At 47.9% G+C, this 23,889-nt stretch overlaps 2 protein-coding genes across 3 annotated transcripts in view; one reads left to right on the plus strand and one right to left on the minus strand.

The window, feature by feature from the left end:
- The window catches only part of LOC144160989 (rab11 family-interacting protein 4A-like), a 270,063-nt gene that overhangs the window by 149,673 nt on the left and 96,501 nt on the right, over positions 1-23,889 (minus strand). For both annotated transcript variants that reach the window (XM_077692054.1, XM_077692053.1), the window contains exon 2: positions 883-985. In XM_077692054.1, coding sequence (XP_077548180.1) covers positions 883-985 — 103 coding nt within the window. The remainder of the gene's footprint in view (positions 1-882; positions 986-23,889) is intronic.
- Positions 6,839-11,656, plus strand: LOC144160990 (uncharacterized). Its single transcript, XM_077692057.1, has 4 exons — positions 6,839-7,146; positions 8,027-8,303; positions 11,104-11,323; positions 11,556-11,656. Exons 1-4 carry the CDS (start codon positions 7,055-7,057, stop codon positions 11,639-11,641), a joined length of 675 nt encoding a protein of 224 aa, XP_077548183.1. The 5' UTR covers positions 6,839-7,054; the 3' UTR covers positions 11,642-11,656.

Genomic DNA, 23,889 nt, shown 5'->3' on the forward strand with positions numbered 1-23,889 from the left:
TCTCTTTGCCGGAAGTGCGTGAAAAATCCGCCCAATAGCAGGATGTCTAGCTCATGACTTACATCTGGGAATCGATGATGTAGACATGTGAAGATGGCGGCGTCCAAAAACACGAAGGAAAGGGTGAGAAAAGAGCGACAAACTTTGCAACAAAAGTGTGAGCTTTCCGCTGCCCGTAAAAGAGTAATACTTGGCACAGGTGACCTTGACGACCCAATCTAACGATTGCGCTACTTCATTTAGTGTGCTCAAAACGCCTTTCAGGGCCCCTTTAATGGGAGAGGCCTTTGCCCTGCAGTGGGCGTAGATAGGCTGGTGGTGGTGATGATGATGATGATACAAGACTATTGCGCAGATTCAGTTTCACTTTGGCCGGGTGGCTGAACCGAGTCACAGACAGACAGACAGACAGACCAAAATTTCTGCGTTTAAGTATCCCAAAAACAACTTCCGTCTTTAAAGAGCCATGAGCCAATATTCCACCCTGTGATGGTACACCACCAATGAAGCTTGAGCGCTCAGTACGGCGACGGAATAGAAGCGGAATGCAAAATGAAGAACGACAAAACTTATCTTGGCGACGGGACCGCTGCCTCAAGGAGCTGGAGGAAATTAGACACAAGCGCTTGGGAGGCCGACAAAAAAGGTGGTGGTGAGAACGAACACATCTCGCGCTCTTCTCGCATGCATCACGCGAAACGACGCCATTTTTTCCCGCTGTCCAAGACGTTCGTAGACGTACAAGCCTCGACTGCTTCATTCAGTGAAAGCGCCGAGCGCGAGCCCGGCACAGTGGAGTGCAACACGGCGCGTGCAGACACCGTCCGGCCCACCCTAAATTGTAGACCGGGGTGGGCGAAGAGAGAGCCTGCACGTGCTCACCAGTGGTGGCCCCAAGCAGCGTCATGACTCCCGTGGCGAAGTCCTTGAACGAGATCAGGCCTCGCTGCCGGGGGTCCAAGCACTGCACGAGCTGCACGAGGGCCTGCGAGGGGGAAAAGGGACGCCATGAGCCGTCTGCGCTCAACCGAGCGCGCACGCGTATGCACTACCAGCGTGTCCTTTCTTACGGCGAAAGCCCTGCTGCGCTACATCCTCCAAGGCCATTCATCGCGTCGCAAGTGACCTTCAGGCGACGACGCGCAAGCTGCGCATCTCTCGTCGCCTCGCTCGCTCGGAGCCCCGTGGGTACCACGTGACTCGGCGAGGATGAAAAGGCTGCTGCGTCGGCGCTCGATCGCTCAGCGCCAGCGAACCACATGACTTTACAGGCAAGGGTGCAACGGGTGCTGCTTCGCCGCCGCTTGGTCCCTCAGTCTCGCCATCGATGGTGCCCCGGCGCACCATCACTTCAGCGCAAGCGAAAGGATGAGTCCAATCATCGAGTAGAGATAGCTAGACGGGAAGCAGCGACATCGCAGCCAAAGGCAAAACTTTCACGAAACGCTGCGGGTGTTAATTAGGTTAAGTGGTAAACTTGAGTCATTTTTTTCGACTTCATAGACTCTCGCACTCAGCATTTTTCACCGCTTTCGTAACGGATCTAGCAACTTTTACACGGCGTGGGCCCTGTACTCGTGAGGACGTCAGAACTCTTAGCCCAAACATATATTGGTCTTGGAGGAATTGAAATAACAGATTCCTGAAAAATTTCACGCACATAGAACAAATATCATTCCCACACAACGAATTCTTCGTTCTTGATATCAACCACGATTACAATTACGTTAAAAGTGCGGGGGGAGCAACAAGGCAGGATCCACTACGTCTTCTTGCTGTGTACTTCATACCTCCCAGCGCATTTTTCATAATGGATAACCAACTCGCACGGAAAACCGCACTCCAGAATTACAAGTTCAGTAAAACTTGATGTCGGGCTAGTTGGTGTAATTTTGATGGTCAGTTGCGCTTGTTGTTAACACAGAGACGGACACGAAAAAAAAAACGTATACTTTCACGAGAAGACGGCGCACTAACAACTGATTTATTAGGAACAAGACGAAAACATGTATATAGAACAACACAGAATGCAACAACAAATTCCAGGTAAATGGGGAAGGGAAGTCAGACGGGCGAAATATAAAGATAAAAAGATAGCGGCGGTCCAAGCCGGTGCACGTGCTGTTGTTAAAAAGTTAAAAAGATGATTCTGAAAACTGAATCTCACGCTGGGTAAGCGTAATAGAAGAAGTGCTAACGCATTCACCCTCATGTCCTGATATCATGGAAAACGCTTCATATATCTCACGGGACATTTTGTCTTTAGCGTGGAACAAAATGGTGGTTTTGTCAGACGCGACCTCACACTTGCACCTCGCACGGTGTGCCTCAAGATTTCCCACTGTGCTGACCTGTTGCCAGGCATATCTATGATCGCGCAGTCTTTCGTTGATACATCGGCCTGATTGTCCGATGCAGAAACGACCGCAAGACAAAGGTATCTTCTGTGTTGTTCTATATATATGGTTTCGGCTTGTTCAGAATAAATCGGTTGTTAGTGTGCGGTCTTCTCGTGAAAGTATACGTTTTTTTCCCGTGTTCGCCTCTGTGTTCACAACAAGCGCAACTTACCTTCAAAAGCAGAATTAAAACTTTGTTTAAATTCTGCTAAAAGTTGCAGCGGGTCTAGGCGCGCTGCAAAGTCTTTTGTGTTAAGGAATTAGATACTTCGTGATCACATGTGACTGCATTTTTCTTTTATTGGAGAACCACGAAGGAAACGGAACAGGTTCAAGTAAAACAGTGTTACCGCGAACGCCCATTGGGCGAAAAAGCGACGTTGCTGTCCGGCACAGAAAATGGTCGCCGATGTAAAGAGGGAATAACTCCCGTGGGAGTTGAACGCGGGCCTGCAGAGTAAAAACAGAGGCCCTTCCCCATTCTCCCCTGCTGCGCTTCGCCTTCTCCGACGCTGATTCCGTGCGCACCCAAAGCGCCAGTGCCGTCCCCCTTTTCGTTCCTGTTTAAAGGAACCATACAGGCACAATACAAGTTTGTTCTAATCAAAAGATGCCGCGCTTTATAGTGCCCCCAGCGGTTGTCCGGCAGCAAACGATGCCGTATTCACTGAAAAATTACTCATTTAGGTCAAAATTTTGATTCTCCCGCCAAATCATGTTCCGTAATATCTGCAATGACGTAACAAGAGTAGGTCTTCAAGCAAACGCTAGTGCACCATTCAGCTCTGCAGCGGACAGCGGAGCCTTGTTTACCGTCTGTGCCCCTAGATGGCGCCCCCATACTGCGCCGACACCGTTGTCCGCTAGCTTTGCTTTGTTTTTACCGTATTTGCACCTGGCTTGTTTTGGTGATTGTAGGTAGTAACCGTTTTGTGAAACATGGAGTATGCTCGACAAGCAGGGTCACGTAAGACAATGTCGCTTACGTTAATCGGCCGGTGTAGTGTGAGAAAACGCCAAAGCGCAGGACTTCTGTGCAGCTATAAGAAGCATAGTGCGCGCTGTACCAACAGCAGTACGCACTGGTGTATGTTTACGGGCACTTTCGTAGCTTCCATTGCTTCCGTAGCTTCCACCATTGTTGCTGCTATAAAGTGAGTATGCATTACATTTAAGCGAAAATAGCTCGTTCTGCAAGCGGATAAGCCGTGCGTAACTTGCGTTTGCTTCTGCCGGCCTCAGCTAATCGCACGGTCGTACATATGTCATCGTATGTTCAGTGCGGGTGCTGAGCATGAGGAAGCGGGTTCGATTCCCGGCCGCGGCGGCCGCTTTTATGATGGAGGCGGAAAGCATAAACGCCCTGTTGTGCGAGATTTCAGCGCACAGTAAAGATCCGCGGCTGGTCAAAATTAATCCGGATCCCTCCACTGCGGCGCTCCTCATCGCCTGCATTGCGCCGGCGCGTTGAACCATACCATCAGTAAAATCAACGTTCTAGTACAAGAAATGATGGTCCCGCGGCCATCGCCTTTTTTCCTAATTATGTTGCCTATTTGAGCGAAGCTTACGTTAAAAGTTGTGCCAGTGTGATTACGAGGGAGTCTTCCGAACGAACCAAAAGTTCGTTTTGTCTGCATGGCCCCTTTAGGTTCGCGCTTAAATTTCCACGATGCGTGTTCACGAACTAGGTCGTCTGTCCATTTTACCCAAAGCTCCGTCGAAGCTCAGCGAAAATTGCCCGCGGCATTTAGCCAGACTTAGCCGCTGCAGTCAGTAAAGATGTCGTCGTATTTTCGGCCCCAAACATACCATCCCAGCTAAGCAAAAGAAGCAACCCTGCCCGCAAAGAAACAACCGAGTGCAGTACTAAGCATAGGAAAAAAATTCACTGAATGCGAAATCGTCCCTTACAAAAATGGGTTCTGAATTTCTGTTGACGTTTCATTGAGTTCTCATTGATTCAACGGAAAATCAACAGAAACTCAATGTTCATTGAGTTTACACATTGAGAACACAACGGAATTTTCGTTGTGGTCCGCACAATGATTTTTCTATTGTGGAGTTCTTGTTGACTTTTTGTTGTATTTTCAGTGACTCATGGTGATTATTTGTGAAACTCAATGTTCATTGAGTTTACACATTGAGAACACAGCGGAATTTTCGTTGTGGTCCGCACAATGATTTTTCTATTGTGGAGTTCTTGTTGACTTTTTGTTGTATTTTCAGTGACTCATGGTGATTATTTGTGAAACTCAATGTTCATTGAGTTTACACATTGAGAACACAACGGAATTTTCGTTGTGGTCCGCACAATGATTTTTCTATTGTGGAGTTCTTGTTGACTTTTTGTTGTATTTTCAGTGACTCATGGTGATTATTTGTGGGCAAGTCATCAGCAACTGATGCCAAATACTATCTGCATGCTTCTTCGACATGGACAGCCACGTGCACTAAAACGGATGTATGAGCCTAATTAGGCAGCATCTTAGCATATTTTTGTGCAGTGTGAGTGTATTAAATAAGTTGCATTTTTCAAGGAAGTTGCATTGTGTACAGGTAGCCAGCTTTCACAATGCAACTCTCAGCGCTTTCTTGTACATATGGCAACATATCCATACGACATGCATGATATCATAACGATTTCGAGATGTCTTCAATATCACAAAGATTTCAACGAAAATCACATAACTTTTACGTTGTCGACACCTTATGAATTCAACGACATTTCGTTGTCCTCAACATCATGAAGGTCCAATATCGCAAAGATTTCAACGACTTGTCGAATAAGTATAACGACATGTCTTTAATGATAAGGACTTCTACTAGATGTCGATATACTGCAAGATTATAAAGGTCTGATATCGTAAAGAGTCAAACAACATGTCGAAGATCAACAACATGTTCATGATATAAAGATTTCAACGATGAGTCCTAGACGTTCTGCAACATGTCTTCAAGGTATTCTTACAACATGTCACATATCGCACAAATCAGCGCGTCATGTCTGATGCTTTGTGTAACATCTCGCAGACAATATATGTTCTGCCTTGTCAGCATTGGAAGCATACAAAGTACAAGATACAGCACAAGGTAAAGTACAGTACAAACTCTGATAACTTGCACTTTCAGTGTGATCGAACAAAATTCAAATTCTTGTTTATACTGTTGTTTTATCAATGTTTCTAGAGTGCATATTTCAATTTCAGCCATCCAGTTAACCCATAAAATTCACTTGTCCATACTACAAAATATCCGCTGCTTCACCATTAGCTAAAAAATTGTCTCCAGATATCATTAAACAGCAGCGTCTATATCTGGTATAGACGCTAGACGAAAACGTTTGCGTTCTGATTTTTTCCTTCTAGACGGACGATAGCATAACGACAACGATGTCAAGATATGCTTTGACTCATACCACGGCAAGCACAATCGTTTGTTGCTGAAGCCTCGGTTGCTCTTCGTCAACAACAAACTGAATCGGCCGGACAGTTTTTTTCGATTGCGTGTTTCCATTTCTGCGCAGGCCGGCGGGGGCGGCCCATGTTGCATCTTTTTCGCTCGTCGCTGCCGCCCACAGTACCTGTTTGCTGCACTTATTACGTCGCCGCCACCACATGCTTCGGTCTCTTTAATATTGCCTTGCATTATCCCCAACTTGTTACAAACTCAGAGGTTTTCGCTGCTGTATGCGCCTGACATGCCAGGAGTGACATCGCTTGTAGTTTTAGCGCGATGTTGCTTGTCTGCAAGATCGGTGCGTGACAAACAAGCGTTACCAACGCCACAATTCCAACGGCGCATGCCATTTCCTTCGTGGCTACCGTGGCTTGCGAAGAAAAGATCGCGGGTGACCTGCGATAGCTTTGCTTGAGTCAAATAAGGGAGCTCCGGCTCAATCGCTCGGAGTACTAACAATGTGACCTCGTCTGCAAGATCGGTGCGTGAGAAACAAGCGTTAGAACTGCCAGAATTCCAAAAATGCAGCATTGACTAGACACAAACGACAATTTTCATTGCCGGCTTACGTAGTTATACAATCATTTTAGTATTGGCTGAAGTCCCGCGTGTATGGCCGAGTGGTTACGCCTTCGATAACTGTTTTGAGGGTCCGTAGTTCGAATCCTCGTCGGATGTTTTTTTTTTTTTTTCTTTATGAAGGTTTTATTACCTCTTCTTTTTTAAAACCATAGTAAGCGCCTGTTCCTTGCTTTCAATCACACCGACGTTTGCCACCCTCTTCCTAAACCCAAAGTAGTTCGTTTTCTCGCACCTCCTCTGTAGAGAAACCCGCCGTGAAAACAAAACCAAAACTAACTTTAAAACCTTTACAATTTAAGTATATATGTCAGTTAGTTTACTTTTATTCGCTTTTGCGTTTAAAAACCTCAAATTTAAGTTATAAACACTTTTAATACTTTAAAAGCAGGAAGTTAATTACCAATAACACAATTTTCGTCAAACACAGAAATGCTGCTATTGCAGTCTGGCAACTATCACTCCCTTTTTGTGTGTTTGTTTATGGAGTTGGTTTTGTGCGGAGTGGTAGCTGGGGCGATTTGTTCAGTTTTATCTATTTCAAGCTTAAATCATAGTTATAAAAGCTTTATAGGGTGACGATCATCGCCTCAACGATCATCGCGCGTCAAAGGTGGATGACATTGCGTCCGAACAAAGTGTCGGTGTCCTTGAAGGGCAAGACGAGCGTGAAGAAGGATTTTAGGCGGGAAACGTCGTTTCTGCTGGGGTGAGTACGCATTTTTTTGTTTTTCTGTTCTTGTTCGGAACGAGTTCTGGTGCTTATGGGTCAGTTATTCGGTAGACCCCCATCTCATTTGCTCTCAGAGCCTATGCGATATAGCATACTTGTTTGGCGCCTTGGAATTACCAGTCTACCGTTTCCGCAGCCGTCAGCATCAATTTACGCTGAAGCTAGACCTTTGTTGCGATGCTCGCGCTGTAGAACGCGGCAGCTAATTATTTGACATCACGCAAGGCTCTTAAACACCGGTGCGTTTGTTTGTTATGTGTCTCTCAAACAGTGCCTTTGCGGCGACTGTTAATTCCGTGCAGTGCGCTTCGCAGCTATTACGCTCGCGAGACCGGCTGCCGCCGTCGCGACCCGTCTCGTGGTCTTCGGGCCGCGATATGCGTCGTGGTATGCGTGCCGTACTCGTGAAGCTCACATTCACATACGTGGAAATTGAAGGTGAAATGCGCGCGCGTGTTCTCGCAGGGGCGCCTGCCCACTCAACTCTATTTATATTGGAGAATCGAACTTGCAAAGGCAAGCTAGGCATTGAAATGGAGGAGCCTCAACTAGTACACAACAGTTCCGATTGAAAGCTAGGTATGCATATGGGCTGCTAGCAAGCGTTCCATGCAAATTAGCATAGCAGAGAGCTTTGCATATATCAGGCATACCCCACTCACAGAACCTGCGTGCCTAATAAATACATTACTCTGACCTAAATTTCAGTTTGGGTGTTGCGGGAATGTTCTTATTAGGGCCTTGGAGGTTACTCATTAACGATTAATAATCTGCTTAATGTAAGCATTCGTGGTTTGTGTGTGCTTTTCTTGTATTTCATCAAGTGCCACCACACTCACAGATTATGCACTTTCAGGTGCTGCTGCTGGCTGTCCGGGTTGGCTGGCTGGCTTTCAGTCCAGTTTCAAAGGCTTTGCCAGGGCCCTCCGTGGCCAACTGACACTGCACCTGCTGTACCCAAGTACTGCCTGGCCTTTCCTTGGTGCTGGGTACGCTTTGCCGCCAGGAATAGTCAATCCTTCATCCATCATCTGGCCGCTTGGACCACCCGTTCAGAAGCCAGCGCATTTGCTCAACGCATCGGTCCAGGCACCGCTGCCACATCAGTGCACCCACTGATTATGTACTTTCAGGTTAGTTATTTCATGTTGGAACCTGTCATAATGTATACCTGTTAGCAGTGCTCTAGCCCCTGGTTATTTGAAACAGTTTCATGAAGCAGTGTTGTGCATTTTGAGTGTGTCATTGCTTAGCAGGGATATTGAAGCGAATCTGGGGCCAATGGCTAAAGTGCAAGAATAGAAATTGAACTGACTTTGAAGCAAGTATCCGTATGTAATCAAGCCAAGCAAACATTTAGGATTTTCGATATGGTTTTGAATTTGCAATACAGACTGGTGTGGAGCTACTTTCCATTTTAAGTAAGCTTACAATATTATCTACTTCAGATCATACTGTTATTAATCACACTATACCGAAAAGTACATACCGCAGTCTGTAGATTTTGTCGGCACTTTTTTCGCAGTCTCTCATGACAGGCACTATTCTCAGTGATTGGAGGATAGCCGAGGTAGCACCAGTCTTTAAATCAGGGACGGTACTTCACCATTAAATTTTCCTAACAAGCACCATACGCAGGGAACATTTCATCCACTCTCAAGTTGCTAATTATTTATAATATCACATTCGAATATCAGCACGGTTTTCACAAGGGTTACTTGAGAATTTTTCGCGTACCCAAGCTGCAGCATAAGTGTCTGATTGATTTTCGATGGCTTCCCGTCGATGAAACGGACCAAACATACCTCCAAAGAACAGAAACGTGCGATAAGGATTGAGCATGAGGGTGATTAAACAGCGCTTCCAAAAGCAGCGTACCACCGGGCTCATTCTGGCAAATTTGCCAGGCTCTAAGTCTGCGATTTAGCGCAACGACCCATTTACGGTGACACTCAAGCGACGCAGGAAATTTGTGCAGCCAATAGACTCCGCACATGCAGACACTTGTTTTGTCATGGTGCACTTCGCACGGTTCTTGCATGAGCACTTTGTGCTTACGCTGATTGTTGGTGCAGCCAGTAACGACGTAATCACGCCTGCCCGGACAAGTAGCTTCTGAACATCGCCAAGTAAAAGGCAATGATGGCAATTTTCCCAGAATTCCGAAAATAAACATCGATTGAGGATAAAAAGGTCAGGCGTCCTGCTGGCAGGACGAAACGTGGCCTCACAGGCAATGCCTGTCAGGACAAAGTGGTGTGGACTGGCCCGCCACCTTAGTGGGTTAGGAACAGAATTGATGGGCGAACGGGACACCTCTTGGAAGAATTAAACGTTCTCCTTAGGCACTGCTAAACTTGTTGCTGCTGAAATGCCAAATAAATGACACCGATTTTCGATGCCGTTCGGTGCGTCTGATATTCACGCATGGCACGGAGCAACAGCGTGGGACTCAGCGTCGTCTGCTCGCCCCGCAGTCCGAAAGAATTGGTGGCGCCCAGTGCAGGATGGAAATTGTTGTCTATCATGTCTGCTATAAAATATGCCCATGTGGTTGAGATTTCGGCGCATGTAAAGATGCGCAGGTTGTCAAAATTAATATGGAGCCCTCTACTATGGCTCACCTCACAGTCTGTGTAGCGTTGGTGCATTAAACCCGAGAATCAATCAATTATAATTTATGCTTCATCTACATTGAAAAGAAAACACTTGAAAATCTTTGTCCCCCAGGTAGAATCTCTGTCATAGCCACTGTATGTAATTTTATTGCACTCTTACCTCGCAGTCGTTTCCACCCAGATCCTGTGCATAATCGCTCAGCATTGGAAGCTCAGGCGGAGGATGGTCATGCGCTCAACATACCAGAACACTGTCACTAGAGCACCTCTCAAACTCTCGTACTCCTCAAGAAGTGCGCAGCATGCCTGGGGGGGCACAGTAAAAACAGTGCCTCTTATCACACGCCACCACCACATGAAATATCGTTGCAGCTTTAAGTGCATAAATTTTCCTTATTCGAGCCACAGTCATTTGAAGCAATGAAAAAAAAATAAGTCAATCAGCGCGCGGAGATGACATAGACAGTGCAAAATTACCTTATCTGAGCCGCTGTCCGCACCTGTCCAATTTTCACGCTGTGCTAGCATTCATCGTGCAGCCTGCTTCGTGTTTGTGGTTGTAGGAGGCGTGAACAGCGCAGTGCGGAATTTCGAACCAAAAACAATGCTGGGTATCCCTTACGACAAGGCATTCGCAAACCCACAATCCTGCAGAAAGAACACCAGCCACACAAAAAGTTCCTGCTAGCACCACGCCGCAAACCACATTTCGCGTATGACCCTCGTGCACTGCTAGCCAATGAAAAAATGAAGGAGCAAATTGGCCTAGTTGTAACTAGGGTTCACTCTTTTCAATTTAAATAATTTAAAAAATCAATAACAGTCTGCTCATTTTATTTTGCTGAATCGGGTGCTAAAAAAAGGTCAGTTTTTTATGGATAGTTGCATGAGTCAGGGCAAGGCATCGTACTGCCTACTTTGTGTGCATTACAGCCATCTGACTATTTTAGCCACATAACCTTTCATCCAGATTGACCTAACAGCACCCAAATGGTTTTTTTGGCCTTTCTACCACAAAGCAATACACCCACGGTGTACTGCAGTGGGCACTTGGCAAACACTTTAATGAATTCTTGAAACGCTTGTTTAAACAAGCCGAAAGCATGTTGAGGTATGCATGTTCACCCATAAAAACTAAAAATATACATTTAAATTAAATTTATTCGAAAAGAATTTTTAGTGGATCAATGCCAAAATCTGTAAATGAATTACCGTAATATTCTGAGAAATTGTTCATGGGTACTCAAACTCTTCATTGTCTCGATCCTGGAGTTCATGTTGGTTCAACTGTTTCGGTTTTATTTTCTGCTCGCAGGTTGACATTGGGGGCGGTGTGCTAATTGAGAAGGGGTACCTGGATCAGCTGGTGCATGCGTGTGCGAGTGGCCCTGGCAAATTTGCCAGGGCTCTTTTGCGCCATGTCTTCACTCCGGAGGAGCTCAAGGGGAAAACTCTCTTTGGAGGGAAAGGCAAAGCCCAGGGCGACACTCCTACAAAGCCAGGGTTGGACCCCGTGCGGGTGAAGGCTGTGGTCGGTGAGTGCACATGATTTGCATTTAGAGTGCCAAGAACAAAGCTGTCATCTTTGTCAACTTGTAGCTAATCACCCGTTTTTCTTCATGTGCACAGTGAGATCAGTGCATCCCTTTTATGCTTTTTGGGAAAGTGTCTATTTATTTTTGCACACTTTTATTACTAATTCTGAGAACTTGCTGAACACGTTTTCATTTTTTATAGTAAATCATAAATTCATTCTATCTCTTGCAGGCTACACGGGCCAGAAGTTTCCAGGTGTGAGCGCCGGTTACATAAAAAATAACCTATCATCGCTTTTGAATCGGGAAATAAAGTAAAAAGTGCACGCTGAACACCTTGTTTTTCTTTTTGCATGTCTGCATGAGGCAGAATTTTTAGTTACATGACATGCACTACTGCCACACCATAAACTCGTGTATTGGTGGTGCGATAAAATGTAGATTCTTGTTCAACCTACAATGATCGCAAAAACCTTTGAAAGAAATCGCAGCAGAAACACATTGAGCATTCGTGTAAAACTCAACAACATATCAACAGAAACGCATGGGGCACTCGTAAAAATCTCAACAAAATATCAACAGAAACGCATGCGGCACTCGTAAAAATCTCAACAAAATATCAACAGAAACACATTGGGCACTCATAAAAACCTCGACAAAATATCAATACGAAATTCAGTGGAGACTCAACGGAAAGGCAACAGAAACTCAATGGGAATTCGACGTAAGAAATTCAACGGAAAATCAATGAAACCACGGTGGCCACTTTTCCTGAAAAACTCAACAAATCCTCAACACAATCTCAACAGAAATTCTTTGGATACTCAACAATGTTTGTTGAGTGAATTCAACAAAATTTCTTATGAAACTCAACAATCATTTTTGTAAGGGGTCGCTTCCGCCGTTTTTCTTTCCCGCCTAATCGCGTGCGGCGCCGGTCCCGAGCTTCCTTCCTTCCACGGGGCCGATGCGACGCGCTGCGGCCGCTCAAGCGCCACCTCCTTCCGAGCCTGGCGCAGTGAGCGCGGTACACAAGGTAAATATAAATGGTAGCGAAGGTTCGGGCAAAAAGCGGTTCAGAACCTATTGCCAGCGACATCAGCATGGGGGCTTATGGGAGTGGCGATTGAAGCGCGACTAGGTGAGGAGGGAACAAACACTAGTAAGAAAAAACCAAGTTTTGTTCAACAATAAAACAACAATTATATTTTACGAACTATATTTATTTCTGAATCACATTTATTTAGGCACAGTGTATAAATAATTTATGAAACTGCCGTTCATTCTCAAAAACCTTTTTTGTAGCGCCCTCTGAAGAATGGCACATGTCATTGCTTTGTGATGCAGTCCTTGTAGTGATCGGAAAGGCGCTCCTAAAGTTCGTCTGCTAGGAAACGCCCCTCGCGTGTTTTGGTGGTGCGCATTTGCATTCGTTTTTCCTTGTAATTTGGTGTGCACTTAATTTTTGCTGTGCGTGGAGTTGCGAGGTGCGTTGTATCGTCGGTGAACACGTGTAGTACTGTGCCCGGCAGGCACGGTGAACTACGGGACGATGCTGCCAACGGTTGGAGCGGAGCGCTTTCGTCGGTACCTACAGAAACGATGTGCTGTACAAGTTGCAACAGCAACTCCCGTCCACCTGGCGTTTTACTGCACCATTTTCCTCTCATTTCCACAGGTAACACGAAACTATTGTACTGTTAATATGTGCATGGGGGTTGTGTAAGGGGACGTGGTGGTGCTTCGAAAAAAATGGGTCTAAAGCTTTGTTATGTCACAGTTATCTCTTGATTTCACCTCAGGCTGGCTCAGAGCAAGTTGTGTCAATTATTCTAGGACTTCTCGGCGTAGTACCACTCGAATTTAAACGAGTCGCTTTAATTGTCTATCTCAGTGTCTTCTCTATTGCATTACAACGCTTGTAGTGCTCGTTGCTTCCCGCACTTGTATGCGCAAGCATTATTTCCATCGCAGTACTGTGTTGTGCTGCTCCGTGCTGCGCTGCTGCCAGATCTTTCCTGCTATGTGCTTTTACGTACTGCCGTCGCTTTCGTTTGCATTGATCCATTTTTCCTCTTTTTACTTATCTGTTGTTACACTTGCCTAATAATGCAACCAGGAAATTTCAGGCGTGAATGCTGAGTGAACTTCTGTAGAAACCCTTGTCTACTTGATAAGACGCCGGGACAGCTGCAGTGTGCTCGCTGCACTTTCGTGAATCGGCATTCCTGCGGCCCGGTTTTCTACGTCAAGATGCAGTGCCTAGTTCTTTTCTCTTGTTTCGAAGTAGTTCTGCTGTTGACGCTTTCATTGCTCATAATGGTATGTGTTACGGGTAAAGTCAATTTTTCGGCGCGTAAGGAAAATCATAATGCATGTAGTGCCCACGAACATTTTGTACTTATTGTATACGTGCTCATTTTGTGCAGTGTGGTAAATTTGTTTTATGTTCATCCTGGAATAAAATTCAAATGTCTTGATTATAGCATGTTCTTGCGTTTTTTCTTCTCTTAGAACAGAAGTACACAAACTGAGCAAGCATTATATAACCTTGATCTATACTTAAGGCACGCACGCCTACCTGCGTATGTGCGACGCAATTAAACTTAGCAGTGGTGTTGGTAGAAATTGGTATCGGGGCAAGGAGTGGGCACGTTTTTTATATAAAAGGGGGGCCGGGGAGAGTGGTCAAGTGTCATTTTGGGCTCTGTATCCCAAGGCAGAAAAAAAATTCCGGTCATGGGGGGGTGTACGTTTGCCACCCGCTGCAATCAAAATAAACAACTGATTGCTTTTATACAGCAGTGGAAGGCATGATTACAGAATAAAGGTTCAGAGAAGATGCAAGATGATTTTATAAACACCGAGGCGAATAATACGACAGTATGCTAAAGTGCGTTTCTCTAGTCACGAGTATAAGCTGGCATTGACTTGAAGCACACACGCCAAGTGCTCGCCAACTTGCGTCAGATGGCAATGACATGGGCAATGACATGAGCCCTCAGCGATCAGAGTCCTGCTAAGGCTATTTTGAAGTCAAATTTTCCCGCTAATGCCACCAAAATGACGTCACTTTCTGACCGGATCTTGCGTCACATCCTGTTTATTTTTTGTTCCGCCGGAAGTGTTCCCTCCTCACACAGATGGCGCTAAGCCCCATGAGCAGCTTAAGAGCCGCCATTTTCTGAACGTATTGGCTTCTATGGAAGCTTCGCTACCAGTTATATTTACCTTGCGGTACAGGCGGTTCGCGCGCGCTGTTTTCCCTCGTCCCGAGCCGGCGGCCGCAGCAGTGGCAATGCAGCGATTACGTAAACGTACCAGCGTCCAACGGTGTTAACTGCTCACGGCGCGAAAAGCAAACTGGGTTGTGCCGACTCAACGCCTTCGGGCCGAACGCAACTGCGACAGCGCATGCGTAGAGCTGCAGCCGCGCGGTGTTGGCGTTGACAACCTGAGCGGCACTGTTTGTGGCACACGTTTGCTCGCCGGCCGTGTCGGACTAGTGCTCGTAGTGCTCGTCTCGTGGACCTGCCCTCTTGCGAGGAAACCCTCTATCACTTCCGTCTCTCTATTTGCTCGGCGCCGAGCGGATAGAGAGACGGAAGTGGGCAGGTCCACGGAACGCGCACTGGTCCGACACGACCGGCGAATGCCGTCCCAAATGCGAACGAACCGTTACTGATCGGGGCTCAGGCCGAACCTACGCTTGTCGCTGCAGGACCGCTCAAGCAACGAAAGTGCGCCAGCGCAGTCGGCCGCGAGAATGGCCGCAGCCCAGGTGTCATGCAGCCTTTCTGCAAACAGCGCTCCTGCAGCTTGTGTTGGGGGCGCGGAAAAGGAACCTCAGCAGGGGGAAATATAGCGGTTCGACGGTACGAGAATTACCCACAACGCATCGCGTCGCCAGAGCTCCTGCATAGCCCCTGCTGCATGTTCGCGGAGGGAACTACTCAAAACGCAACTGCTTCGGGTTAGCTTTTCTTCTGCCTCAGCCACATACTCACTTACCTTTAGAGCTTCCTTTTACAAATCTAGGCTGAAGCAGTGGAACGACCAAAACATAAGCGCGGTGAAATCGGCGATACACGGGAACGGGATGGCGTTTAGGGTACGTATACCACTACGGGTGTGCGCGAATGAGCACACAGCCTGGTCACGCATTGAGCGTGCTCATCGACATTACAAGACAGTACCGCTCCCTGCGTCCCTCTTTGTTTCACAAGCCGCGGTGGTTCAGTGGCGAAGGCGGAGTCACGCTGCTGGGCCTAAGGACGCGGGTTCGACCCCGGCCACGGTGGCTGTTCGTCATCCCCCTGCTGGCGGAAAGCAAAAGCGCCCGTGCGTCCAGATTTCGGCGGTGGAAACTCACCTGGGGAGCCCCTTCCACTAGCTACGGCGCGCCTCACCGTCCACACGTAGGTTCGGAGCGTGAAACCCCATAATTGAATCATCAACCCTTCTTGTTTCAGTGTGGCACGAGCGACCACACCAAATATAAGGCTCTGAAGCCCCCCGCAAGAGCGAACGAACGCTCAGCGGCGATGGAGGAGGACACGTGATGCTATACTCGGTGACAACTTAAAGGGACCCTGCAACACTAGCCATCGACTACTAGTAATGTATTTTGGGATAAAGTCTATTGTCCCAGAAATCTCCTCCCGCAGGAATTATGAAAATCCGTTCACAATTAACGAAACTACGTGCGATGAGAAATCGCGCATAATCGTTCCCTCTCAACTCGACCGCGGGCAACGCGACGAAAGCTGCGCGCACGCCTCCATCTCCCGCGAGGGGGGTGCGAGGTAATAGGCAGTAGGTTTGCCCCTACAACGGGGGCCTGAACGCAGGCCAATAAAGATGTTGTTTCTCTCTCTCTCTCTCCCGGAGAGGGGGGCGGCTAGCGGGTTCTCTTCGGCGGCCTTCGATATATCACATGCCGGGTAGTTTTCTCCGCAACGCGGAGGGGCCTATTTCCGGTCTGGTGCCACAAAAAAGCAGGCATGGGTGCCTGCTCGCAAGTGCGCGCTCGGGCTGGTAGGGCGTTTTTGAAGCAATAAACGTTTGTAGTCGAGTGGTCCCATTGAAAGGGAAGTATTGAGCTCATCACTCAAACTCCGCGCGCACTCAAAACACAAAAGAAACGGCAGAACTGTGCCTACAGGTTCAGGCATAGAAGAGGTTCGTACACAGCGATGACGACGACGGAAATGGGAGAATCTAGCCGCGAAGTTGACCAGTGACAGCCGATCGGGCAGCCATGGCCTATGTGACGTCCCTCAGGCCATGCATAATGAGGACAACTGAAGAGAGAGCGGTTTGTTTTTCCGCGTCTTTCACGGCGATTTGCGCGCTCACCGCTTCACGTGCACGTGTAATATTTGGCTCAGGTATTCCTGGCAGTGTAATCTAAACGTTGCGCAGGTTTACTTGCACTGCTCAAGGAGTGTTGCAGGGTCCCTTTAAGAACGGGGCACCGGAAGTTGCCGCTGTGCCTTATCACCGTAGCCGGATGTTTCTCCGCGCGGCGCAAGTGGGGCGTTACTGGAATATTTTGAGCATGGCGTGAGCCGTTCCCGTGATTTTTTTTTTACTTAATATGCTTATAAACGACTCCAGTGACGAAAAACAAACTGCGTGAGACAAGGCAGACGATATCACGCATTCATAGCAAACCCCTTTCAAAACGCGCGCGCACTGATGTCACGGGTCCGGCGCTTTGGCGGAGTGATACACTACATGGGGTGGTGCCGTTCTTGAGTTGTAACCGAGTATAGCACGCGAGGCGACGAGAGTCGCGTGCGTTGCCCCGCGCGCGAATGTGCACGGCCGACGTGATCAGCGACCGATTCTGGTCAAGAGGTCCAACGAGTCAAGAGGTCTAATTTGGGTCAAGAGGTTCAACGAGCCTTGCTTTTTAAAGCAAAGCTTTCTACCTCTACTAGCCAAGGGTTCTTTCGTGGCGTTCGGGACAAGCAATTCACAACGCGGTTGCAGAGGGTCAGGCCTGTTATCACGGAGCAAAGCGTAGATGGCGCGGCGAATTTACCCAGCGCATTTTAGGGGCCTTAAAGGAGCCATGAAGACAAAATACAAGTTCGGTTTATTAGAAAGACTACTTAGTCCCGATAACAATGATACCAATATCATCGCAATCTTCGAACTAATAACGGAGATATTAAAGAAAACGTTTGAAGCAGTCGCGACCCCCTAGCCAATTTCCCGCAACTTTTCTATGACGTCACGGAACCTTGTTTGTGAATTTGGCGGCCGCCTAACTGACCTGTCGCGACGACGCATGACTGGACGTCTGTAATGGGGCCTCTAGTTCCATTTGACTGCATCCATTGAATGCTAACGTGCAGTTAACGCACTGAAAATCATGTTTTATTGTTGGCCCGTATGACGTCATTCTTGCTCATAACACGTCACTGTGGCGCAAAATTTGAAAGTTTTTAAATACTTCTTGCTTTTTTTCGTTAAAAAAACATCTTTTGTGGCTCTAATGAAGCTGAGTGAGATACTGAATCCTAGTTCTTTCAAATTAAACGAAGTTGTATTTTCTCTTCATGGCTCCTTTAAAGGCCAACTGCAAGCAAATTTTCGACAACGTAAAAATAATGTCGCCTAATAGTACATATAAAAAGGGTGCGAAATGCAAAATGCTGCGCTTCAAACATCAACGCGCGCGATACAAACGGCTCGCGACATCGGCGGTTTCGGAACCGAAACTGAATAGAAAAGGCGGCCATAGCGGCGGCCGGACGTGACGTACGTGATGGAACGGAATCGGCTGCGTCAGAACCGGCGGCCGCTCAGAGCTGCCTTCAAATGCGGGTGGTACCGCCGCGTTTTTCTCTGTTATTCCCACAGGAGAACTTCCACTAACGTTTGCGCATGACAATGGAGTTAGGCGCAATTCCGGCATCCCGTTGCTATCAGTCGAGATGAAGCAGACCGCCCGACAGTAATTTTTTTCCATCATAATAACTGCCGGAGTAGCAATTTTCGGCATTGAAAGTAGAAAAGCGGACCCTGATTTACAAAGCTGCTTGCCCGTACGATTTCGAAAAACAGCATTCGTTATAGCCGACGCCTCGGCCAATACGTCGCTCTCTTTGAAGGGAACAAACCGCATGCGGGCGGCGATCAATCACTATTTCTACTATACATTACGTACAAACAGCTTCGTGAATATCGGCCCAGTATTTTTCGCCTTGCTGCACATCGAAAATCGAATTATAAAAGTGGTCTGAAACTATAAGCCAGCTTCCACAGCTAAATGATGCACCAAAGCACGAAAACATTTTCTATCTACCGCTGTTTTCTACTTTGACCAGAGACAGGTGCTGTTGAAAACATTTTACTTTCAAACAAACTAAATCTAACGCTCAAAGTAAATACTTCACTTGGAAATTGAACAAAAATCTAGTCAATTATTCAGGAGAGGAGCAGTTTCGTTAGTTTTCGCACTTCGCGAAGACGACGGCCGATATTTGTGCGGATGTATGTAAAAGACGCATAAATATTTATAGCCGCGTGTCCAACTCTATTTAGGCGGTCAAACTTTTGGAAAGGTCTAAAGGATGGAGATGGCGTTGGGCCCGCCCAAATATGGCCAATATTGGACGCGGAAGTGCAAGTAGTCAAGAATTTATACATTTTTTTTCTGCAGTAAATGCAATAGGAATGACAAATGTAAGGCAAGTGCTCGTTTCGCGCTATTTTTTTTCTTTGAGTAGAAATATTATTTTCAAGTAAAGAGTTTTTCAAACTCCAAGGCGTTCGCAAGCGCGTGAATAGTTTGTATGCTGCTAATCTCTTTTCTTTTTTTTTTTTTGCACTGAAAAAAATGGCGGATATTACTGCCTATGCGGTTAGTTTAAACATGTGACGGGGACGGCGGTACAGCGCGCTGGTGTAGCAGAGAAACCCCGGGCGAACGCACCCCAGCGCCCGGCGGAGCGCCCTGCAAGCCGGCGGAGAAGCGCAAGCTTCACGGGACAGGGTCCCCTTCCTCCGTCACAGGCCGCTCGGAACTTGTTTCGGCGACTCTCCGCCAGGTGCAAACGTCGTCTGCTCGGAGGTACTTTGAACGGCGGTACCTAGCACTCTCAGTGATTACCAAGCTAAGGACTACCAAGCTCTGTGATTACCAAGCTAAGTTATTTTAAGAGCATAGACTACTTATTTGGACAACGAAAAATTTTAGTGCAGTTGGCCTTTAATCCAGCGTTTCCCGCGCGCTCACGCCGGCGGGCCAGTCGGCGCTACCCGGCTTTGTCGTCTGCTTTAGCGACGGTTGTTTTGGGCCTGTTTTGGTGCAGCTTCGCGTCCATTGCGCGCTTCCATCGCACGGCTTGATTAAATTGTTCGACAGCACCTCCTGGGTAACCCGGACACGATAGCAAAAGCGGACGATGAGTGTGTTAGTACTACGTCTGTCGCCCTATCAAAGAAAGAGCGTGATTATTTGTTGAGCCCAGTGCGACGTGATGAAATTTGTACTCTGACGTCGTCCAGTGTTCATGTATATATGCGTGTATTCGTCTGCTAATAAAACTGTTGGAAAGGGCGCTTTGTGTGTGCTGACTCACTTGTCCCGTTTTTCTAGCGCTTCAAATAGACGGCGACCGCGGACGAGGACCAGGCGATACAATGCGCATTGTATCCCGTACCTTCCTGTGGCCTTCGTCTTAATTTTCGCGCAGTGAACCAAATGAGGAGCGCTTGCTCGCCTCGTAGAAAATCCTGTTTCGTTCCTCTCAGAGACGCCGTCCTACAACGCAGTACCACCGCGGAAACAATGTCAGTTGGAAGCGGTGCTAGTGCACATTTCTGGGGTGGAGACCCGGCCACAAAGTAGCAGCAGCAACGGCGCTTGCGAGCGCGACGCCGCAGCGGGTGGGGGGCGTGGACGAGCCAAGCTCTCCGCCGCTCGGCAGACGACCGGTTACGCAAGAGCCGGCAGAAACCCCCATCGCCTCGACACGCACCGATGCTCGGAGCACGGTGGCTCCGAGCTCTGAACGCGCTGTTCCGAGTGCCGTACCTCAGGCAAGTGGCGGCACCTGTCGCGGAAAGCGTCAATCGCGCACGCGCCGTGAGAATCGCGCCAAGTTTGAAGTCAGCCCCGAGCTAGCTGCGTAACTTGGGTCCCGTCTGAGGAAGAAATGAGAGAAGAAAAAGCGAAACACAAGCGGCCAATTCAATTTTCTCATCAACGGCTGTACAAGCCCAAAACCTCCACGAGTACAAATGAACAGCGGCTGACACGGCATAACATACAGACAGATTCAATGGGCACCATTATTTCTCCCATCCTACTTCTCCCTTAGCTCTCGAACTCGCGGCGATCGTTCACGCAACTAGAGAACTAACTTCCCTACCCCCTTCCCCCCGCTACCGCATATGCTCCGACTCCATGGCGGCTATTCGAGCTCTTCGCGACAACCGAATTGCCGAAGATCTGCATGACGACCTCTCTGAAACTCTCACGCTCCTCTCCCCTGCCTCGGTCGCTGTGGTGTGGGTTCCGGGCCACTCAGGGATTATTGGCAATCAGCTGGCTCACCAGCTGGCCCGCGAGATTACTAACCGGGCGCCGGTGATCCCTTGGCCTTTCCCTCCCATGGCGGACGAGGCATATTTCTACAAGAAAACCCTCAAAGAGCACTACCAACACCTCCGGCACTCGCTACAGACTCTTCCGCCACCACACATTACCCTATCCATTGCACAAGTGCACACCCTTCGGGCAATCCAGCTGAACACCCTCACCACTCGAGAACGTCTTTACCACTACGGCTATCGCTCCGACCCATACTGTCCCAACTGCCCCGCTACGTACGCAAATGTTGAGCACATCCTTTTCTCCTGCCCCGCTGCCCAGCAGTCTCCTCATTACCCTAACCCTCCTCCTCCGAACTGGCGAGTGTGGTTGGCGTCGGCGGCCCTCGTCGACCAGCGAGCCATGATTCTTCTTGCGGAAGAGTACGACGCATAGGTCTTAATCTGACCAGAAATAAAGTTTTTTTTTCTCTCTCTCTCTCTCTCTCCGGTGTGGTGGCGACCACCGTGAATCACGTGCGCAGGAGCGCGCCAAGTTGGAACTCGGCCCCGTGCTAGAAGCGTCACTCCGATCCCGTCTGAGCGGCAAGGCAAGCGAGCAGTGGGTCAGCCGTTCGCTGCTGAGTGCGTAAGGTCCGAGGTTTTGCCCGCAACCCAAGCCTCCAAGCTGGCGTTGAATAAATATATGGTGCAGTTTCAGGGTCAGGCACCCTCAGGCTCAGTGCTTTCGTCGCCTAACAGCCCAGTGATAAATGAACGCAACGTTCGTTGGGTTCATATCTAAATCAACGCGGGTACTCCCGATCAAGTAGATATACTTTGCCTCTTATTTATTTATTTATTTATTTATTTATTTATTTACTAATTTATTTGTAAAGCATCCTTGCTGGTGATCTTGCTCATCCTTGAGCACTTACCAAGAAAATAAGCACATGAGTGCAGTTACACTACGTTCATTTCGAGTGAGGTGCGTATACTGTATTTTTGAAACATTCAGAAAGCGCAACACTGAAAAAAGCGCGAGACGAAGAAAGGGAACACAGGACGAGCGCTACTCACAACTAAAGTTTGCTGCAGCATACCTACCGTATATTTGGCACCTTTTTATTCTTACGTACCTTTAACCATAAAATGTTCGAGCAACAATGCAGACGGAACGGCTACGAACAGCCGCTATTCCGAATGAACCGCCAGTGTCGGAGGAATTATTTAATGCCGCAAAACAGGAAATTCGCCCGGCGCGTTGGGAACGTTACGTGGTCAGACGTTCGTCAAACAGTGCACCCAGCCCACAAACGCGAGGGGCAGTGCCCCACGTTTATGCAACAGAAAATTAAAGGAGCCATGAAGAGAAAACAAAAGTTTGTTTTATTCGAAAGATTAGGTGTTTCATAGTACCCCAAGCGCTTTCCCGGAAGCAAATGATGCTTTATTCACTGCGAAATAAGGCAATTTAAGCCAAAATTTTAAATCTCCCGCTAAAATTGAACATTCCATGACGTGTACAATGGCGTCATAGAGCGGGTCCATGAAACAGATACTTAGTATGTCGACTCCATATAGCACCCACACGCGGGAGTCGATCGAGACGGCGGCCATTTTAAAAAATACTAGTAAAACCTAGTGCACCCGCAGCCCTAGTCATGGAATTGCCTGATCCGGAGAACAAAACTCTCGCCGAGGAGCTCGGGCTTGCATTTAACAACCTCACACCACTAAAACGCTCAATGCTTCTAAGTGCACGAGCGGCAAGAGTTGTGGGATACGCGGTGGACGGGAAAGCGACCATTCCGCGATAGCCACAACAGACGAACGCCCAGCCGTCGGCACCGCTGCCTCGTCAGCCCCGTCGCGACGGACGAATATAGACTGGTACGTATGTGCCGTATTTTGATTACGGTTAATAATAGTTCAATTTCAGTAGCAGTATCACTTATGCCAGTTGGCTGGTGTCGTGTATGGAAAGCCGTTCGCGCGAGCTCTCTGCTTCGACCAGAAAGATACGAGCGTCAATGCGCGGTGTTTACGGCATTTTTTCCCCCAAGGTCAGAGCGATTTGACGAAGTCGGCGACGAGCGCCAGCATGTCCCAGGAGTGAGCTAACGTAAGGGTCCCTGCCGTAATCACTTCCTCGGAAATGAAGCGAGCACACTCGTACTTCCTTTAGCTCTCTTTCTCCTCCGTTTGCAAAGTTCACAAAACGTAGCCACTTGCTTCGCCTAGGTTCGTCGTTGGGCAGCAGATGAAAGGAGATCTCCTCACCGGCGGGGATGTCGCACTCCCTCGACGATTTGCCCGTACTACATGGGCATTTCAAAACGCAGCAACGAAATTTCATTGTAAAGTACTCGAACAAACTGAAGTTTCCAGTGGTTGTAAACTGGAAACGAGCTCGTAACGACAGCAGCAAGCCAACACAATTCGAAACTTACGCGACGACTGGCACTATCTCGTCGCTTCTTGCTGTTCCTTACTCCCCTCCTTTCTATTTTTACCTTTGCTGGTTGCCGATATGACGGCCAACCTCCTGTGAAGGGATTACGATACGAAGCAAGGTCGCGGCTGTGCGTGCTGGAACGGTTCGTTGGCCCCGAAGAGCCTCGAACCCGAAAATTGGTCTGCGCGACGGCGAGATGTCGAGCTCGGCCGACGCCTAGTTGCGTATGCATTGGCGCACACGCTTGCGTGTTTGTTCGGACCTTCAACCGTTTACTCCACCGTTCTTTGTCATAAAAAGAATGTGCAGTATGTTTCACGGGCATTTAGCTCGCTATGCAAACTGTAAGCCCTGCCTAACATGCGTTTGCTTTTGCCGGCCTCCGCCAATCGCAGAGCATTCCCAAGTGACATCACAGGTTCTGTTGCGGAAAATGAGCTGGTGGGTCGCATGGTCATTTCCTTTTTTCCTAATTATGTAGCTTATTTGAGCGAAGTTTGCGTTATAAGTGGTGTCGTTATGGTTCTAACGAGGCAATCTTTCGAATGAACCAAACTTG

Source organism: Haemaphysalis longicornis, unplaced genomic scaffold (genome assembly GCF_048455015.1).
Source record: "Haemaphysalis longicornis isolate Haplotype H1 unplaced genomic scaffold, Haemaphysalis longicornis Haplotype H1 scaffold_11, whole genome shotgun sequence".
Lineage (NCBI taxonomy): Eukaryota > Metazoa > Arthropoda > Arachnida > Ixodida > Ixodidae > Haemaphysalis > Haemaphysalis longicornis.